Source organism: Geotrypetes seraphini, chromosome 5 (genome assembly GCF_902459505.1).
Source record: "Geotrypetes seraphini chromosome 5, aGeoSer1.1, whole genome shotgun sequence".
NCBI classification, from domain to species: Eukaryota; Metazoa; Chordata; class Amphibia; order Gymnophiona; family Dermophiidae; genus Geotrypetes; species Geotrypetes seraphini.
This window is the reverse complement of record NC_047088.1, coordinates 231,647,373-231,668,421: the sequence shown is the minus strand read 5'-3', so window position 1 is coordinate 231,668,421 and position 21,049 is coordinate 231,647,373. Positions and strand designations below refer to the sequence as shown.

At 42.7% G+C, this 21,049-nt stretch overlaps 1 protein-coding gene across 1 annotated transcript in view; it reads right to left on the bottom strand.

Annotated features, from left to right (window-relative positions):
• The window catches only part of LRP1B (LDL receptor related protein 1B), a 1,445,547-nt gene that overhangs the window by 762,177 nt on the left and 662,321 nt on the right, over positions 1-21,049 (bottom strand). The window contains exons 20-21 of the mRNA XM_033944130.1: positions 16,722-16,922; positions 10,571-10,816 (exon numbers count right to left, since the gene is read on the bottom strand). Of these exons, the coding sequence (XP_033800021.1) occupies positions 10,571-10,816; positions 16,722-16,922 (447 nt within the window). The remainder of the gene's footprint in view (positions 1-10,570; positions 10,817-16,721; positions 16,923-21,049) is intronic.

Here is a 21,049-nt window from a genome sequence, read left to right as displayed (position 1 = left end):
GATCTGATGAGTAGGGGTTGGTCTATGCACTAAAATTCCACCTGTGCCAAAATATGCCATTGTTTTGCCAGCCTTGTGAGCAGGTGCATTGTCTTGTAAAAACAGAACTGCTTTCTACAGCTTCCCTCTTTTTTTTCCCCTTTCAATGCCTCCTTCAATCAGCACAGCAAGTTATCGTAGTATTCTGCATTAACTGTTGGAAGTTAGTCAGTCATTACAACACTGTTCTGATCCCAAAACACTGTGGCCATGATCTTCCCTGCTGACTTCTGGGTCTTGAATTTCCTTGGCCTTGAAGAACATGAGTGCTGCTATTGCATGGACTTTTGTTTTGTCTCAGAATCATGTTTCATCAACAGTAACTAGTTGTTCCAAAAGGCTTGCTGAAAATGCGGCAAAACCAACTTGGAAGTGTCTACTTGACGTTGTTTCTCATCAGCATTCAAACATTTGGGCACTCACTTAGCTGACAGCTTCTACATACCCAGCTGTTTGTGGACTATACATCCAAAATGTTCCCTGGATATCTGTAGTGTCTCAGCAATTGTTTTAGCTGATATTCGCTGATCTGCCAAAATTAGGTCATGGACATGGTCAACAATTTCAGGAGTTGACATCGTTTGAGGCCTCCCAGACCTTGCTGCATCTTCGGTTTCAAAATCTCCACACTGAAAGTTTGACACCACTTCTTCACTGGGGAGTATGATGGGCATTTGTCACTCAATGCTTGCATCATATATTCATGGATTTCCTTTGAAGTTTTCTTCTGCAGGTATAGGAACTTCATGATGGCTCGGAGTTCCACACTTTTCGTTGACATGGTTCAATCAATGATCTGAAACAATGTCAAAACAAAGCATTGCAATTCTGCAAATTGCCACTTTTCAAAATAAATAACACTCTTTTTAGTTAGGAGCAAAATAACGCTCAGAATTTAGGAAGTTGGTTGGGAAGAAAACTTTTCAGCACCCCCTCCTAATTAAAAGTTATGCACACAACTCTGAAATCACAGCTCTCCAAAATGTATGTGTCAGTTGCAATGCACAAATTTGAAAAGGGGGCATGGCCAAAGGCGAATCATAGGTGGATTGAGGACATTCGGGCATTTGTCATAGAATAGACCCGATGTGCACACGACTTAGGCACAAGCATTTAGGACTGGTTTTAGCTGGCCTAAATACCCGTGCTTAAGTTATACGTCATATACCAGCACTAAGCATGATTCTATAAAAGAATTGTGGTTAGCACCAAACTAGTTGGCACTGATGTTTTTTAGTGTGATATATAAAATTAGGCCCATACAGTATATGCCAGAATGTTGCCTTAGTACTATTCTGCAAATATCCACTTAACTAGTATATATGCATAGTTTACAGAACACTGTGGGATACACCGATATCTTCCCCAAATAGTTGCTAACACTTACACTAGCTCAGGGGTAGGCAAATCTGGTCCTCAAAAACCAAGGTCAGGTTTTAAGGATATCCACAATAAACATACATGAGATAGATTTGCATCTCAAGGAGGCAGTGCATGCATTTCATTGCGGATATCCTGGAAAACCTGACCTGCCTGTGGCTCTTGAGGCCCGGAATTGCCTACCCTTACACTAGCTCTATGACTGGCCCAAGTGCAGGAATTTTAAGCACACATATATCTGGCTATGCTAGTAGTCTATAAAGAAGAATAAGCACTGCTTTCCTTTACAGTATAGGCTTCTATCTTGAACATCCAGCTGCTTAATTGTAGAACTGCCCCCATAATCCTTGTTTCCTCAGTCAAATTCACTATTCACTGCCCAATACTATTCATCTGGTATTCCATGAGAGAACAGACAGCAGTACTCAGAACCCACCCAAAGTTATTCTTCAGAATGGTCTCAGCCTTCTATATCAATCAAATCAATGTCCTCCCTGTACTCTATGCAGGACTGCCAGATTCAGCAGACAAAATCAAATTCATCAATTGGACTTGAACATATGAAGAATCACGTTGTTATTTAAGGAAGCCTCAGCCCCACCTCTCCACCGCTATGTTAATTCATGTCTGTGGGAAGAATTATGTGGCACTTTATCATTGGCAGCCTGTATATATTATTCCAATAAATTAGTGCTATTATATATGTCTTAATATATATTGTTTTTTCCTATAATTATGCTGAAAGTTGTCTATGTACTTAGCTTTTCCATCAGCCAACGTCTGGGAGTCTGACCCGATATGACATGTTTCGCACCAAACAGTGCTGTATCAAGGGTCTCCCTTGATGTGAATGTCATTTAATAGTTCCCTTTCCTTACTGTTATAGGGAGACCCTTGATACAGCACTGTTTGGTGCGAAACATGTCATGTCGGGTCAGACTCCCAGACGTTGGCTGATGGAAAAGCTAAGTACATAGACAACTTTCAGCATAATTATAGAAAAAAAACATATATAAAGTCATATATAATAGCACTAATTTATTGGAATAATATATACGGGCAGCCAATGATGAAGTGCTATGTAATTCTTCCCGCAAACATGAATTAACATAGCGGTGGAGTGGTGGGGCTGAGGCTTCCTTAAATAGCAACGTGATTCTTCATATGTTCAAGTCCAATTGATGAATTTGATTTAGTCATGGTAGGACTTGGAATAGATACATCTATATATATAAAATCGGAGGTATGTATGTGTGTATGTATGTATGTGTGTGTGTGTGTATGTGCCACGATCACGCAAAAACGGCTTGACCGATTTGAACGAAACTTGGTATGCAGATCCCTCACTACCTGGGATGATATGTTTTGGGGTTCTCGCAGCCCACCTGCACACGTGGGCAGAGCTACAAACAGAAAATCAGATTTCACCCATTCATGTCAATGGAGAAAATGTAAAAAGCTGCCATTCTCACAGTAATTCAAAAACGGCTTGACCGATTTGAACGAAACTTGGTATGCAGATCCCTCACTACCTCAGGTGATATGTTCTGGGGGTCTCGCGGCCCACCTGCACACGTGGGCGGAGCTACAAACATAAAATCAGATTTCACCCATTCATGTCAATGGAAAAAATGTAAAAAGCTGCCATTCTCACAGTAATTCCAACTACCTGGGGTGATATGTTCTGGGGGTCTCGCGGCCCACCTGCACACGTGGGCGGAGCTACAAACATAAAATCAGATTTCACCCATTCATGTCAATGGAAAAAATGTAAAATGCTGCCATTTTCACAGTAATTCAAAAACGGCTTGACCGATTTGAACGAAACTTGGTATGCAGATCCCTCACTACCTGGGGTGATATGTTCTGGGGGTCTTGCGGCCCACCTGCACACGTGGACGGAGCTACAAACATAAAATCAGATTTTAACCATTCATGTCATTGGAAAGGATGTAAAAAGCTGCCATTCTCACAGTAATTCCAACTATAAAACACTTTCTATGACACTATAACCACTAGGGACATCGTTTCTATTCTACAACGGACACCATACATATAGAGTTTGTATGTTTTAACTGTGTTTGTAACTGTTTCCTTCATGCACCCCAGTTCATAATGTTATTACATTACATGAGTACTCACATATGCTGAACTAGGAACACAGGTTCCATTCTGAACCGGGAAAAAACTGCATGGAGTTTCTTTTCAACCTGAGTTTCCACATATTGAGTTGTTTAAATCAATACTGAAACTTTTGGATGCCACTTATTCCAACAGATCTTCCTTTTCAGTTTACGAGATTGCAAATTCCAGTGAGACTTGCATTCTCTATCACAATCAACAAATCTCAGGGACAGACTATTACATACTGTGGAGTGGATTTAAGATCCCCCTGTTTTTCCCATGGACAACTCTATGTTGCTTGCTCAAGGGTGGGTTCACCCAAGAATTTATATGTTCTTGCTCCTGGAGGTGAAACTAAAAATGTTGTTTATAATCAAGTTTTGTGTTAGTTGTATTGTATTCATTTTGTCAAATATTTCACACTAGTCTTTAAGCCCGTTACATTAACGGGTGCTAGAACATATGTGTGTGTGTCTGTCTTTATTTCTTTCTCTCTCTCTCCTTAGCCGCTTTTTTTCTTTCTGCCTTTCTTTTTCCTTGGCTGTCCATCACCACCCCTTGCCTGCTCCCCCTGTCCATTTTCCCTTCCTTTTACCTCCCCTGTGTCCACCACCACCCCTTCACTGCTCTCCTTATGCAGCAGCAGCCCTTCTCCCTTTGTTTTACCTCCCCCCTGTCCAGCAGCACCTCTTTCCTTCTCCCCCTGTCCAACATTAGTCCTCCGTTCCTTTTCTTCAACCCCCTGTCCATCAGCATCTCTTTCGTTCTCCCCCTGTGCAACAGGTGCTAGAGTAGACTGGGGTTTTTTTTCCTTTCTCTCTCTGTGCTTGGATGCTGTCTGTCTGTCTGTCATTCTTTCTGTCTGTGTCTCTGTCTTGCGCCATGCCTGCCTATCTCTCTGTGGCCCCCTTCTCTTCCCCGGCATGATTGGTGTGTGCCCCCAGAACACCCTTCCCCCCAAAGCAGCCCCGTTTCCCAATGCCCCTGCCCCCTTTTGTGCCATGCCTGCCTGCTCCGTGGCCTCTTTCTGTTTCCCCCCTATGATTGCTGTCTGGCCCAGGAAACCAAAGTAGCCCCCTTTCCCTCTCCCCTTGTTGAGCCATGCCTGCCTGTTCTGTGATCCCCTGCCCATGACTGCTATGTGCCCCCAGCACACCCCTACCCCCAAAGCAGCCCCTTTCCCTCTTCCCCTGCTTGCCTGCCATGCTTGCCTGCTCCCTGTGCATCAGCATCAGCATTTCCCTCCCCCTCACCTGTTCCTTCGTAGCAGCATGGAGATAAAATGGCTCCCTTAGTTATTTGCTGGATTTTTTTTTAAGTTTAAAGATGCCTTCTCTGACACAGGCCGGGATCGTGAGAGGAGCCACGGCGGCAGTTTTAAACTTTAAAAAAAAATGCAGCGAACTAAGGGAGCCGTTTTCAAAGCCGCCGCCGTGGCTCCTCTCATGAGCTGCACTTATATTATGTCGGAAGATGAGAGAGGAGCCGCGGCGACGGCGGCAGATTTCAAATTAAAATAATTTATGCGGCCAGCCGGCTCCCTCGAAACCCTCCCCCCCTTTCCCTTCCCGCGGTCCGTCTGGCTGCGTTGTTCTCTCCCTCATTCTCAAACCGTCCGTGCCAGCTGAAGTGGGAGTGGGGGGGACTCAACACCGGCTGGGCGACTCGAGCCGCCGGCCCCCAGGAGCTCGAGGCCGACGGCGGACATGGCTTGCCTTGCCGAGTTTGGTGACGTACAACCCGCGCATGCGCACTAAAAAAAACCCGACAGATCAGGGAACACGTTTTTTTTAGTGCGCATGCGCGGCCTAGCATTTTATTATATTAGATTATAATTTGAATATTATACTTTTTATAAAGCTGTTAAAAATAATTTCATTCACCACTATAAAGTATCTTTATTTGAATCCATTTACAGTGTTATTGCTATAATTAAATACCCGTGCAACGCCGGGCCATCAGCTAGTATTAAATAAAGTGCCATAGATCTTTGAGATTCAGCAGACAGGCATCAGCAGCACCCCCTGGACCGTGTGTGGGCCCTCTACACCTACATTGCCATGTGTATAACATAAAGGTATATATGACTTTGAGACTATTCAGAGACCTCCGATTGTACATGTGCTGCAATGGCATGTACCCCCATCAGGATATCGTTAACAGTAGACTCCAGGTGATCCTTCAGTATGGCTAGGGTTACCAGACGTTTGGTTTTCCCGGACATGCCCTCCTTTTAAGGACATGTCCGGGGGTCCGGATGGCTTTTCAAAGCCTGGCACTTTATCTGGGTTTTGAAAAGCTGTGTCAGGCAGGTAGGACGTCCGCGCATACGTGGCCATCTTGCGATGATGTCATGCACACGTGCGCATGACATCATCACGTGGCATCTGCGCATGCGCGGTCTTCCTCTCTGTCCGAAAAGAGCAGGCAGTGGGGGTGGGGCTGGGACAGGCTTGGTGGCGGGGATGGGCAAAACTAGGCGGGCCTGGAGGCAGGGCTAGGAGTATGGCATTCACTCAGTCAGAACAGAAACATCTCCCCAGCTAGCTCAGCCAGCATAGCACGAGACTCTTAATCTCAGGGTTGTGGGTTCAGTTCCCACAGAGTAGCCTAGTGGTTGGTACAAGAGACTGTAAACCAAGAGACATAGGTTCAACCCCTCTAGGAACTGAAAAACTATCTACTGTACCTGAATGTACACCACTTTAATAGCTTGCAGGTGTCTCATAAATTTATATTCAGAGCAATTTAAGCCATCAGAAAGCTCTCCGACCTGCTTAAATTGCTTCCAGTCACCAATGAGAGGATATTCATCAGCATCTAACCAGAGAGAACTGCTGACCACCCCACATAACAACACTATTGACCTGTTGTAAATCTGGCCTCTTAACTATGCAAGGGCTGGCACCCGCATAACAATATTTTTTTAAAGAAAAAAGAAAACCCTGACCCCTTCCCCCCACCACACCCCCTTGCCCTCCCCATACGCATAATGACATCCCCCCTGGAAGGCCCCCAAACTAACCCAAAATGTAGGTAGGCCCTCCCAGGTCTACCTACATATTGGCGGCCCAGTGGGGGCTCTTCGTGGGCAGGAGCACAGCTCCTTCACTCCTGATCTTTCACAGTGGCCTTTCAATGGTCATTTTGAAAGGCCACTGTGAGGGGGCTGTGCTTCTTCCCCTAAAGATCCCTGCTGGACCACCAGGATGTAGGCAGGATGGGTTGGGGGTTCTTCTAGGAGAGTTTTCTTGAGTTGGAAGGAGGGGAAGGGTAAGGGGACGTGGTTGGGAGAGCCAGAGGGGGCACGATTTGAATATCAGCTGGGCCTGCATAATCTCTGGGTGGCCTGGCTGCCTGGTGTTATGGCCCAGAATTCAGGGTTGGTACCCAGACATGTCCTGGCACTGAATATCAGGGCTCATTTTGGCAGATGGTGATCAGTGCTTAGAAAAACACTGACTACTACTGGCTGAATATTGAAGGGTTAAAGGCTGAGTGGTTAATGTAGTGGACTGGGACTCAGGCTGAAATTCCATCTAATATGTAGATACAGGGATAAATCCATTTTAAATATTTAAATAATTTTAGCACTTCTAGAACAAAGGTGTATCAGGGCTAATATCAGCTTGAGTATGAGGGATTGTTTTGTTCACACCATGATTACAAGATAACATAACATAAAAATGCATTTATATACCACAGTACCTTAGGCATTCTATGTGGTTTACAAAAGAAAATTGAAACAGTGACAATAAAAATATATACCCCTTTTAATTAAACTGCGCTAGCCGTTTTTAGCGCGGGGAGCAGCGCTGAATGTCCTGCGCTGCGCCCGACACGAGGCATTTGGTGCGGCTCCCGGCACTAAAAACTGCTAACACAGTTTAATAAAAGGAGGCCATAGTTTTGAAGGGGGAATGAATCCAATCCCGTAGTGGATGTATGAGCCTCTGATGGGAAAATGGGGAGTTCCTTTGAAAGGGTTTCAACATGGGGCACAGTTTTTTGCAGTGGCTAGTAGTACATAGCCCATAAGAGCGTGAATATATTTTAGATCACTGTGTTAAGGTCTAACAATTTTTCAGGTCTTGCAGTTATGCCCCAAAGAGGACTGAAACATTGTAATCGAAGGTAGCTCCAGAAGACCATACAGGCAGATGAAGTGAGAGAAGGGATTTCATCACTATTAATCCCTTGTAGAAGACATGCTTGAAAAATAACTTTGCTGTCCCTTCACTGCCCTTAAAAGATTAAGTAGTTTAAGGACAGATGTAGGCCTAGTCTCGGTTGGAGCGCTGGTCTTTGACCAGAGGGCTGCCGCGTGAGCGGACTGCTGGGTACGATGGACCACTGGTCTGACCCAGCAGCGGCAATTCTTATGTTCTTTTGATACAACTTTTCTTCGTAAATCAACTAAGAAAGCTGGACCATTGCATCCAATCCTGTTCATATTAAGGCCCTGATTCTATAAATGGTGCCTAACTACTAGACACCACTGAGTGCAATTGTCAGTCATTCACTAGGTGCCATTTATAGAATCACATCTAGCAGCACTTAAGAAGGCTTAGGCACTGGTAGGCATTGAAACCTTAGGCATACTTTCATTTGGGCCAGGATTTTCTTGGCCTAAATGAGTCCATCTAAGGTGCCTACCAGTGCCTGCCAATCCATGCCCACAATTTGCCCCAAATCCACCCTTAACCATGCCTCCTTGCTGGTAGGCACCTTGGAAATGGGAAGCGCCTACTGAGTTAGGAGCCTGTCAACTAACTAAATGTGACTGGAAGCATAGCTGCTAGTATTTTAAACATTTACGTACACAGTGAGAATGTAAATACTAGCACAAAGTTTATAGAACTGACCTTTGCATTCTAACATCTTGCTAGATTTAGGTGGCCATTTCCAGGCGCGTAGTGTAGCAATCCTATGACTAACCTATTCAATTTTAACTAGCTATATTTGATTTAATTTTCTATTAAAAATCTCCCGTTACTTTGGGGTGAATATATACCTAAAGATATCTAGATGTTGTGGGGCATCTTCGATTGGATTTCTAAGTACAGCTTTGGACGTTTCCCACAAGACGTCCAAAGACAGAGGCGGACAAATGGCCATGTTCAAAACCGGCAAAACCACTAGACATCCAAATATTTGTTTTCCTTAAATCGTCTACTTATATGTCTTGTCCACCAGGCCGTCTAACCCAAGAATGTCCAACTTAATTTCCATTTCGACCACAGAAACGTCAAAGTGCAAAAAGTCCAAATGCAGACCATATGGATGTGGGAGTGGCCAGCATTTTAATGGATTGGCCAAATAGACATTATAATTTATAATGTCACAGTCACTTTCAGTGTCCCCTCTAAGCGGGCGGGTGGTGTGAGCAAAATTTTTTCCCCGTGCGCTAAAAATATCGGGCGCCAGCGCCAACTCACCCGATTCTCCTCTCGCCGCGGCCTGCCATCTCCGTACGCCGTGCGCTGTGACGTGACATTGTGCGCTGCGAGGCAATATTTTGTGCGCCAGCGCACGCCAGCGCAGCTTAGAGGGAACAATAATTTATGGTGAGCCCTCCAAAACTCCTCCCAAACCTACTATACCCACCTGTCTACCACCCTAAAAGCTCTAATGGCTGCAGGTAGCTTCTATATGGCAGTACAGTAGGGTTTTGGTGGGCTCATAGTTTTCACCATAAATGTAGTAGGTAGAGTGGCTTATGGGCCTAGGTTCTCCTCCCTATGGCTCACTAGTCTACTCACCAGGTTACTTAAGACACCTGTGTGCTGCAGTACTAGAATTTCCCATACTAGGTACTGCTGTTCTAGAGACAAGTATATACTGATTTATTCAGATTTTTTAGGGGGTGAGTGACCACAGGGGGAGTGGAGAGGGTCATTACTTAATCCTTTTAGAGATCAGCTGGTCAGTTTGGATACCTTTTTTGCACTTAGACACTTTTAAAACAGGTCTAGCTCACAACATTTAAGCTCCATCCAGGACCTCTTGGGAACATTCGATCATTGCCGCAAGACATCCAAGTCTAAGCATACCCAAAGCACACCCAGAACGTGCCTCCAACATGGTTTTGTTTAGTCTTGGATGCACAGCGGGTAGAATGACTTAAAAGTCCAGAAAGATGGTTCAAAAATCAGCACTTGGACTTCCTGGCAATTAGGACATCCAAGTGCCAATTTATTCCAGTATTTGGAGGTCTTAAAACTAAACCTTGGATTTATAAACTGGGTCATCATCAGAACAGGAGCTCGACTCGGTTAACAGTAATTAAAAAATAAAAATGCATTCAAAAATATAAGAAGAAAAAGACTATACAGAATAAAAAGTCCTAGGAGCTTAATAAAAATGATTTCCAAAATGATTTGCAAACAGGGAAGTTTTCAAAGTTTTGCAAAATAATTGGAAAGAGCTTGGACCCCTTATAGTAAACTACATTCCATTCCAAATTTCAGTCAATTTAAAGGAGAACAAATTAGCTCAGTTTGCCGACAGCTTTAATTCCCTTGAACAAGGGAAATGAGAGTTTAAATTGTTGGGCAGTGAAAGTAAAAAGTTGGTTTTGCTATTTTGATGAAGGTAGAACTGATCCATAAAGAAGAATTTATGAGTTCTGGTACAAATTTAGCAAACGGTTTCAAAACTGTCAAAGTATCTCAAAAGACAATGAAGATTCATCTATAGTATGACTGAGTCACAGTGTCTAATTATACTAGAGTTGGTGAGACTTTGAACACTGTTCTGCAAAAGTTCTGAACACTGCATAAATGACCTAAGATACTCAGTCTATAGGATTCTTTTTCATGCCACAAAAAGATAATGAGGTCATCTTGGGGGATATTCATCTCTTTCCCAAGGAAATATGCTTCTATGCAAATTTTTTTGTTTATGTCTGAATAAAGGTCTAGGTTTATTAATGATCTTGAACTGAAAATTAACCCCAGTGTGATTTATTTTGCTGATGGTACCAAGGACAAAAAAAAAAAAAACATTCAAATTTTTTTTAGCATACCAATACTTGTGCAGCCTTCTCCATCTGGATTCAGTGTCCAACCTTCGTAACAGGAGCATTTCACAATATTTTTGTGTTGTTCACAAACTTGACTGCACTTAAGATGTTCAGTACAGTAATCAATCACATCACAGGTCTTGTTGTCTGAATTAAGGTGCAGCCCCGGGGGACATGAACACTCTATGCCTCTTCCAGAAACCACAGTGCATTGATGGCTGCAGCCACCATTGCTGAGAGAGCATTCAACTGAAACAAAACAAAGAAATGCAAGATTAAAAGAGATGCAAACAATGCCAACCACTTTGTGCAGTTAGAAATGTTAAGATACAGATTAAAGAATGACACAGGGACAATTTTGGCCCCATCCCCGCAGGAACTCAATTTCCCTGCCCTGTCCCCGTGAATTTTCTCACTGTCGTTATCACTGCCCCATTCCTGTAAGCTCTGTCTTAACTGCACAAGCCTCGAACACTTATGATTTTAAAGTGTTCGAGGCTTGTGCAGATGAGGACGGAGCTTGCAGGAATGGGGCAGGGACAGGATAAATACTCGCGGGAACGGGATGGGAAAATGAGTTCCTGCGGGGACGGGGAAAAATCTGTCCCTGTGTCATTCTCTAATACAGATAAAGCAACGCAAAAATATTTGGTCCAAGCTGAAGTCTTTAAAATGACGGGAACATTTTGGGGACAATTTTCACATTAGGACAAAAGTTGCTTGATCTTTTCACTACAGGATATCCACCAGTTTTGAAAGTAGGAGCATATATAAACTTTTGTTCTGAATTCTTCTGAGGCTGGAATTTTGCTTAAAACATGCATGTGAAAAACTGAAAATGACAAGCACATGCATATTTTTCCTTCCGCAATCTAAATACGTGCCTGGGAATGCCTCCTTTCAATTAGCCTAAAAGTTCATGTATGGAACAGGCTGCATATTTTTGGTTATATAGAGGGAGGTCATAAAAACATAATATAATTTAGAATGTAAACCGCTGAGGTCTGTAATATGGAGAGGCAGTATAATAAATGATAATAAACATAACATAACATAAGAGAGCTTAAGAGTTGACATACTTGGTCAGACCAAAGATCCATTTAGCCTATTTTCTAACCAGTACAGGTCTCAAAGTAGCAAGATTTCATGCTATTTATCCCAAGAATAAATAGTGTTTTTCCCCAGGTTTACTTTAATAATGGGATTGAATACTTGGGGTGGGGAGTTGTTGAGAGGGATGGCTAGATACTGAGAGGGTGTCACCGATATTCTATGGAAGATCAGATAACAGGGTGTCAGGGAAATGGATACTGGAGGGGTATCAGGAGGAGGATCAGAAAATTAGGAGGTATTTAGGGCTAGATTCACTAAGGATACCAATCGTGTCCCGACCACTTTGTGACCCGATTTTCCTCCGACCCGATTCACTAACCTCATGGCCAATCATCCTCTGATCCAATCCAATTCGCACATGCAAATGAGGGGAAATGGCATGCAAAGTTGGAAGGACGTGATTCACTAAACTGAAGAAGGCACACCAACTGGGCTGGCCGATCCAAAAACAATCGACTGGTGAGGACCAGTCGCTTGAGCAAAAATCCTGCTCTCTGCCCTGATTCTCCTGCTCTCTGCCCCAATCCTGTTTCTCTTCCTCTCTGCCCTGATCTCCTGCTCTCTGCCCCAACTCTGTGGTTTTAACCTGTGGTGCAGCCCTGCTTTCAAACCATGGGCTCAAACCATGGACTCGCAAAAGTTTCCAGCTCTTAACAAAAAAAAAAAAAGTTTCAAGCTCAGCGGTGAGCATGCGCAGACCATCTACAGGCAAAAGAGATGGTCTGCACATGTGTCAGGATCGCTGGAGAGTGATCTGTGCGGTCGGTGGAGGGCGTGATTACGATCGCCCTCATATGCATGAGGGCGTTTCATGAATCAGCCCCCCTGCCACGCATTGGATCAGATCCCTCACGGATCGGATTGGATCTGTGGCCTCATTGTATCTAGCCCTTAAAAGGATAAGGGGGTAGACTATTGGGAGGAGGTGTAGCACTGCACTAGTTTTATTATTTTTGTGTGGACCCACAGCACATTGAGGGCTCCTCTTACGAATCACTATAATAGAAGACATCACCTGAAGGAGAGCAACAGGGAGAACTCCTCAGCACTGTACTTCTGTTCTACTCTGAAACATGTATAACATTATCAAAATTATACCAAACTGTGTGCAACCGGCACTAACATGTATAGAGCTTGTAGCTACTCACATGTTCAGACATCAATATCCCTTTTTTTTTCAGCTTAACTAAGAGACAGAGAAATTTTTCACAGTCAGACACAGACTGAAATTAAGACCAAAGGCAGGTGAAGCCTACCCACTGGGCGGGGCTTCAGGACTACAAGACACATCTACAAAAAAGAAGATTATCAAGGTAAGAACCTAATCTTTCTTTCTAGTGCAATGTGTCTAGCAGTCCTGAACGTTAGGGACGTACCAAAGCAGTTCCCTGAGTCTAGGGTGGGACTACTTAGCCTGCCTTTAATACCGAGGACCCAAAGCGGTGTCCTTCCTGGCTGCCACGTCTATTCTATAGAACCTGGTCATGTCATTGTTCTACAAATCTCCAAAGGGGAGACCGCCTGAGTCTCTGCCCAAAAGGTAGCCTCCCCTCTGGTGGAGTGTGCCTTCAATGTGATAAGAGATTGCTTACCACAGTCCACATGGAATCAGGGCATGGAATCAGACTGATCATTCTCCCAGTCAATGTCAGACTGGATATCCTAGTCCAGCTTTGGGTCCTCGCCTGCATATGATGCAGGCTGAGGACTAATGTCTGGTGCCACCACCTTTGACATATCTCCAGAAGATGTTAGGTGACTCTTGCAGTTTAAATAAACATTCCACATCACGCTCACAAAATCCAGGGTGAAGCCTAGCTCAGGGAGTCTCAATGAAACTGGCAGAGACTCCATGAAGGTCCTCCTGGGCTCTATGGCGTTCATGCATCTGTGCTTAGTCAAATCTCCTTCAGAGGGCTCTGGAAAGAGCTCTTTCCCTTGGATTGAGCCTCCTGTGTATCCCCAGCCCTGGAGGACTCAGAGAAGGCTAAGTCCAAAGCTCTCACCCTTCCCCTGCATTACCTGTGGCACAAGGCAAATGGACACTCCTCAGACCACCATCCAGCATAAATCTGGAATAATGCAGGTGTAAAAAGGCCTGAAATGCCCATCCCTATCAATTTTAGACAAAACCAAGGGGGTTTGAGGTAGATGGAGGCTTTAGAAAAAAATGATAGTTTAAAATCCAAGTTGACCACAAAAAATGGTCCAGGGGTGTTCCCCCAAAGTTCAAAAAAATATAGGGAATGGAGTTTTGGAGAAGGAGAACCCTACCTCTGGACCCAGAAACCCTTAAAATTTGACTTTTACAAACATATAACCCCCCCCCCCACCCACACACACACACACACATACCAAATTTTCACCATAGGCTGTAATAGCCCTACTTACTGTGCCTGCTTGCCTCAGCTCAGAAGCACAGCTAAAACAAATGGAGAAGAACACTGCCTCACAGGTTTACTCTTCAAGCTTGGTCTTCAGGCTGCCAGTTGGACCGATGTCGGACTGAGCCTCAACCCACAGAAACTCTCTCGCCATGATTTATTTATTTATTAAAAAATTTATATACCGCATACAACTATGCAGTTTCCATATCACAACTGAAGACAGGACAGACATTTTTCCTGCTCATTCAGAGCCTTGATGAATCGATACTTTTATCATGAAACGTTGGCCATCGTCGGCTTTTACAACACAGTGGCAACAAGCAACAAGCTTCGGCTTTCACCAGGCTTCAGCTTTAGCGTTCAGCTCTAGCTTTTCAGCACACGGGACTTTGGCACTAGTTATGGACGGCACTCACAAATACACTGCATCGATATAAAGATAAGTTCAGTCCTTTTGGCAACAGTCTATTTTAAGTTATTTATTTATTTATAAATAGCACAATTGTTGCAGCATAAAGGTTTTTCTGGCTGATGATCGAAGCGTGGGGAAAGCTTAGATCAAGTTTTATCTGGCTTTTGTGCTTTATGGCAGAGTGATATTTCTGGCAAGAAAATACAGCATAACAACTGGTGGTGCTTCTCTTTTACCCCAGTTCCTCCACTTTGGAAAACTTTCCATATCACATACATAAAATCTTGTTTCCCTCCGATTATCACATACAACAGACATGTCAAAACAACATCGTTAATCGTCCCTGTTATAATAGGGATAAAGCACTAATTCAATCAATTCAGAAGTACAAACAAGCTTGAAATCATACATTGATGTCAGAAAAAATTCTAAAAGGTGATTATCAACTGAAATATATCTTAGCATAAGAAGGCAATGGCAAATAACTGAGATTTCAAAATTTTATTACAATTCATCCTCCCCATACAAAACCGGGTGGAGAACCATTCAGTTGGCCCATTATTAATTCCAGCGAAGCCAGGAAGGAGCAAAACAGCCTGCACTCAAGCTCTTGATAGATCAGGGATGTGAGCAGTTACTCAGGAGACGGCCCCTGAGCTTCAAAAATATTAAAGCAGGCTGGCTAGACAGGTATCCCAGAAGGCTGATCCTGCTAGCAGAAGACTTCCGTCAAGTGAGTATGCTTTTTCTCCCAGTAGTGGTCCTAACAAGAGGAAACCTCTGGGCATAAAGCCTCAAATTTAAAAATGATAGGAAATAAATCAGATCTGAAACACATTTGAACAACTTCTTGCAGAAAAAAATCCTGGGAAGGAGGCGGAGTGGAAGGATGAGTGATATTCTGCAAGCAACCATAAATAGATATAAAAAGGATGAAGTTGATCCAGCGGAAGGCTACTAAAATGGTGTGTGGTCTTTGTGATAAGGCGTATGGGGACAGACTTAAAGATCTCAATCTGTATACTTTGGAGGAAAGGCAGGAGAAGGGAGATATGATAGAGATGTTTAAATACCTATGTAATATAAATGTGCATGAGTCAAATATCTTTCATTTGAAAGGGAACTCTGCAACCCTTGATCATATGCTCTTCCACTGTACTCCTGTTCGCTCCTTCTGGTCTCGCATTTGGGACACTATAAAGCATGTTACTAACTGTTCGGATGAACTTTCCTTGGATATTATAATTCTCAGATCTCAGCACCCCTGCTTTGTTCTTTCGAATTGTCCTCCTAAACTTATTGACACTATGTTTGTGACTGCCCTTATGCATATATTAAAGAATTGGAAATCCTCTTCATCATTGGATTATACTTTTTGGTGGAAATCTTTGTGCATGTATCATAAATTTGAATCATATGCTTATGAGAAGAAAAATATTGCTCGACTATCCATGAACATGACACTATGCAACTCGCCTTGGAAAATTTTAGACTCCTATGTTAGTTCTGTTTCATAGACACTCCTGTCTTTCTCTCTTTCTCTTTCTCTCTCTCTTTCTCTTCTTCTCTTTCCTTTCTCTTTTCTCTCCTTCCTTCTTTCTTTACTGTTTTCTTATAAGCAATCCAAGTACTTTGGATCTCTTAGAAGATTTCAAACCTAATTACAGTTGATTGTAGTTACTGCTGTGTTACACTAAGTGTTATTAGTTTCGAGATCCCGGTGTCGTACGTGTATCTGAATGTATATTTGGACTGTATCTTTTCATAAAGCTTAATAAAAAATATTGAACTAAAAAAAAAGAAAGGGAACTCTGCAATGAGAGGGCACAGGATGAAGTTAAGAGGTGATAGGCTCCGGAGTAATCTGAGGAAATACATTTTTACAGAAAGGGTGGTAGATGCATGGAACAGTCTCCCGGAAGAGGTGTGTCTGAATTCAAGAGGGCCTTGGATAGGTACGTGGGATCTCTCAGAGAGAGAAAGAGATAATGGTTACTGTGGATGGACAGACTAGATGGGCCATTTGGCCTTTATCTGCTGTCGTGTTTCTATGTTTCTAACTTGCAGGTTCAGATGCATAACCCTAGTATTCAGGACTATTAGACACATTGCACTAGAACAATTATTTATCTGGGTTATTCCAACATTTTTGAGAATATGATATAAATGATATCAAATGTCTTTAAAGGTTTGAAATTCTGCAGGTTATGTAATATAGGGAATATATCTAAATGTAGTATACCACAGATATCATCTTCATCAGAACCATCTGGACAGTCTCTTCTCCCATTGCAAAGCTTCTCAGGCTGCAGGCAGATGGAGGTATCATTAGCACAAGGGTATTTTGGTGGTCCACACATATAACCTTCGCAATTATCCTCGTCAGAATTGTCCTCACAATCAATATCTCCATCACATACCCAAGATTTGCTAATACACCTCCCTTAAGAAAACAAAGATAACACATGTATAAGAAGAATGAAGATAATAAACAAAACCATAGAGTTCAATTAATATTTTTAAAAATTATTTTAAACAATAAGACCTCTTTCCTTTTAATCAACTTTTCATCCAGCATGCAGGTCTTCTGTGTCTATGATATAAATTATTGAGTCATGAAAAGGGACAGTCACCTGACAATAGTGCTCATTTGGCATTTCTTTCTAAGGTCAAAACATGAATAGAAGATAATTATTGAAGTTGTCCGGATCTTGCCACATCTGGGTAGATAGAACCAACATTTCAGCCATCATACTATGGCTTTCAACAAGATGTGCTGTAAGGTTTGCGATTTGACTTTAAATATAGTGGGTTCTCAAACCTGACTATCTGGCGCTTGAGGTGATTGAGGCGAGAAAGTTTGTTGGTCACAAATTAGAATAGTCATGACACCAACATCTGGCGATCATGATACATGCACCTAGAACTTACAGTTCTAAGTTGTAAGGGTACACTTAGCTGGTAACCCGTCAAAAGCACGCCAGACTTTGGTGCGCCGACAATCCCGCGGCAACATTTGTATGTGTGCCGCCACTTCTGCCGCTTTTAAACCCTTACGTTAGCGCTGTGAGGGGTGTATGTGGGGGGGAGGGAACCACCACTACATTTACAAGTCCTTGTGCTCCCTTTGGTGGGTGTGTGGGGGAGAACCCCCCCCCATACACACACACACACACTTCACTGAAAACTCCTGAACAGCGAAAACAGGAAGGAAAATGGGAGTTTTCAGTGTACTTGGGGAAGTTCCCCCCCCCCAAGGTCCCCCCCCCCACAGCGCTAACGGAAAGGCTTAAAAGTAATGAAAGCGGAAGCGTGCATGTCCTTTGTGCAAATATCGCTCCGGGATTGTCAGCATGCCAAAGTCCAGTTTGCTTTTGATGGTGTACCCACTTAGCCATATAAGTGCTATTATTATATTAATAACTTGTGCAATTGGTGATTAAGTTTAGTCTCCAAGTTATTGAATAAGAAGAAATGGCTATTATTCAGTAGGATGCTGAATAGATTAAGATATCCATATTTAGATATCTTTATATATTTATACACCTAGCTTATACATATAGTAGTAAATTATATAGGCGCCTAACTTGCAAGCCTAGCAATGCCTAAGTTTACCATACATATTTTGCTAACACTAACCATGCTTACTTTTCAGGTAGGCATCGTTAGGCATCGGAGGGAGCCTCAGCTTAGGCATCGCTAGGCGCCAGGCGGATATCCGCACGTAACATTAATTAGTAATAAAAAAATATTTTAAATCGGTTATTAACGGTGTGATCAATTGCCATGATAACCAATAACCAATTAGAAAAACAATTTAGTTGCACTCAGAGTTCAGTTAGGTGTCGCTAGACATTTACGATTAGGGCACTTAACCAAGTCGTGGAGGGGCATAATCGAAAGGAACGTCTAAGTCCGTTTTCGTCCAAGTCGCAAATCATCCAATGTAAAAAACAGCTTAGGACACATTTTCGAAAAATACGTCCAAATTTTTTTTCGTTTCAAAAATTGTCTAACTATACGTCCTGCCAATCTGATCATTCAGAGCCGCTAAATCGTCCTATGAGCGTCGGGAGCAACGTGGGCCATTCAGCACGGCTCTCTGCGCTACAAACTGCTAGCGCAGTTTAATAGAAGAGAGGGTTAGTGTAGTCCAGGGGTAGGCAATTCTGGGCCTCGCGAGCCGGAGCCATGTCAGGTTTTCAAGATATCCACAATGAATATGTATGAGATGGATTTGCATGCACTGCCTCCTTGAGATGCAAATCTATCTCATGCATATTTATTGTGGATATACTGAAAACCTGACCTGGCTCCGGCTCTCGAGGGCTGGAATTACCTACCCCTGGTGTAGTAGATACTATATACTAGAGAAAAAAAAACCCTCCCCTGAGAAGCCAGAAAACATAGATGTTGTTAAATAGGCAACACACATTAATCTTCCTTTTACAATACTGTAGTACGGTGTTTAGCGCCAGCCGCGGCAGTAACATCACCGATGCTCATAGAATTCCTATGAGCATCGGAGCTTGTACTGCTGCAGCCGGCAATAAAAAACACGTTATGGTTTTGTAAAAAAAAAAAAAAAAAAAGGGGGGGGGGCGGGTAAGACATGGTATTGTGATATGTTTAATGCACTTGTATCTAATGAGAGCTTAAGAACCAAGCACTTATCAGTATTTTTTTTTAATAACTGAATGAGGCTACTAAGTATTACTAAATGTAAAGCCCTCTTTAAAAAAAGATATCTAGCACCATATGCATATCATAGATCTGGACTGATAATGTTTAGGAGGTTAAAAAAAACCACCCACTCAGAAGTATGCAGCAGATTTTTCCATATCTAGAGGAGAGTCTGAAGAATACAAGTTGACTACCATGGGAAATGTCACATCCCAAAGCAAATGTCAAACATGTTAATAGAGTTCAGCTGAGGTTGCAAAGTTTTCAAGCACCAAACCAGTTAAAAGCAATATTTTGTCAGAACACTGTGAGAGGTTTATTTTTTCAATGAAATCATTTATTTTTTCAGTAAAATGCTGAATTGATCCTGAAATAGCAAAGCATAATGATTTCTGGGGTTAGATCTGACAACAATGTGTAATGTTTGCTATGTTTTAATGAGATTCTCTGTTTATAATAGCCTAATTTCAATATGTGTGGGACAGAAAATAAAAGATAGCTGAAGAAGCATGGTGGTGAGAAAGTGATTTTACCTTTGTCACTTTTTGGACTACCCATTTGGTTAGATTTCAAATTCTGAATTGTTTTATTTGTTCCCAGTAAATTCAATGGAGTAAGCAATTTTGCACTCTTACCAGAGGAGTTTCCCATTCGTTGTCAATAAAAGTTGCTTAAAGCTTATTAGCAAGCATCTGTTGGAGAAGCAGCAATGCCACAAAACATTAAGGGGTCCTTTTACTAAGCTGTGGTACAAATTGGTCTTAGGACTCCTTTTGCAAATCCATGGTAGCGATGCTGCTGCGGTGAATGCACTAAATCTCACAGGAATCCAATGGGTTTGGTACATTTACCCCCCCCCCCTCTTTTACAAAGGTGCACTAAGCTTCTTAGCGCATGCTAAACGCTAACGCATACATGTTATCCTACGGACATGTTAGTGGTTAGCACATGCGTTGATTTAGCGTGTGCTACATCTGTGCTAAAACGCTTAGTGCGCCTTTGTAAAAGAGGGCCTTGCTGCGGCAGCATCACTACCGCGGCTTTTTAAAAGGGGCCCCTAGTGTCTCCTTACGTGGGCCTTTCCCACATACTAAGGCCATTTTTTAATGTGGCCATAAAATCCAGATTTTCTATTTTGGCTATCAATATTGCCATTATCATGCGGTCATTTAAAGAAATTATTGAGCACTTACTACCACTTATTTAGAAGGTGGTAAAGGCTCTCATGATATTAGTGTGCAAACCAGTTAATGTGCAGTAATGTAAATGCCTTAATGGTTTGGAGCAGGAATGTCCACTCTGGCGCCATCTTCACAGGAAAAAGGTTTGGATAGTTCCTGGAGGAAAAGTCCATACTCTGTTATTGAGAAAGACATGGGGGAAGCCACTGCTTGCCCTGGATCAGTAGCATGGAATGTTGCTTCTTCTTGGGTTTTAGCCAGGTACTAGTGACCTTGATTGGCCACGGGCTACTGGGCTTGATGGACCATTGGTCTGACCCAGTAAAGCTATTCTTATGTTCTTATGACTCTCCTCCTGTCCTCCCCCAAGTACCTCTTAAGAGGCATGAAGTCCAGTGCTGCTCCTAACCATGCTACTCCCAAGCTCTGGGACTTGACAACTATAACTGCAAAAGGTCAGGTGCATAGCCTAGGAAAACTCCTTGACTGCAACCTGTTGCTTTATGACCATATCTCTCAGGTGATATCCTCCACATTTTACTACCTGCAACAACTCCGAAAAATAAGGAACCACTTTTCAGAGTCTGACTTCATCTAACTACTCTATGCCATAGTACTCTCCTGCATAGATTACTGAAATGCACTATTCAACGTTCTCACTGCAAAGAATGTACAACGTCTCCAGCATATTCAAAACGTGGCGATC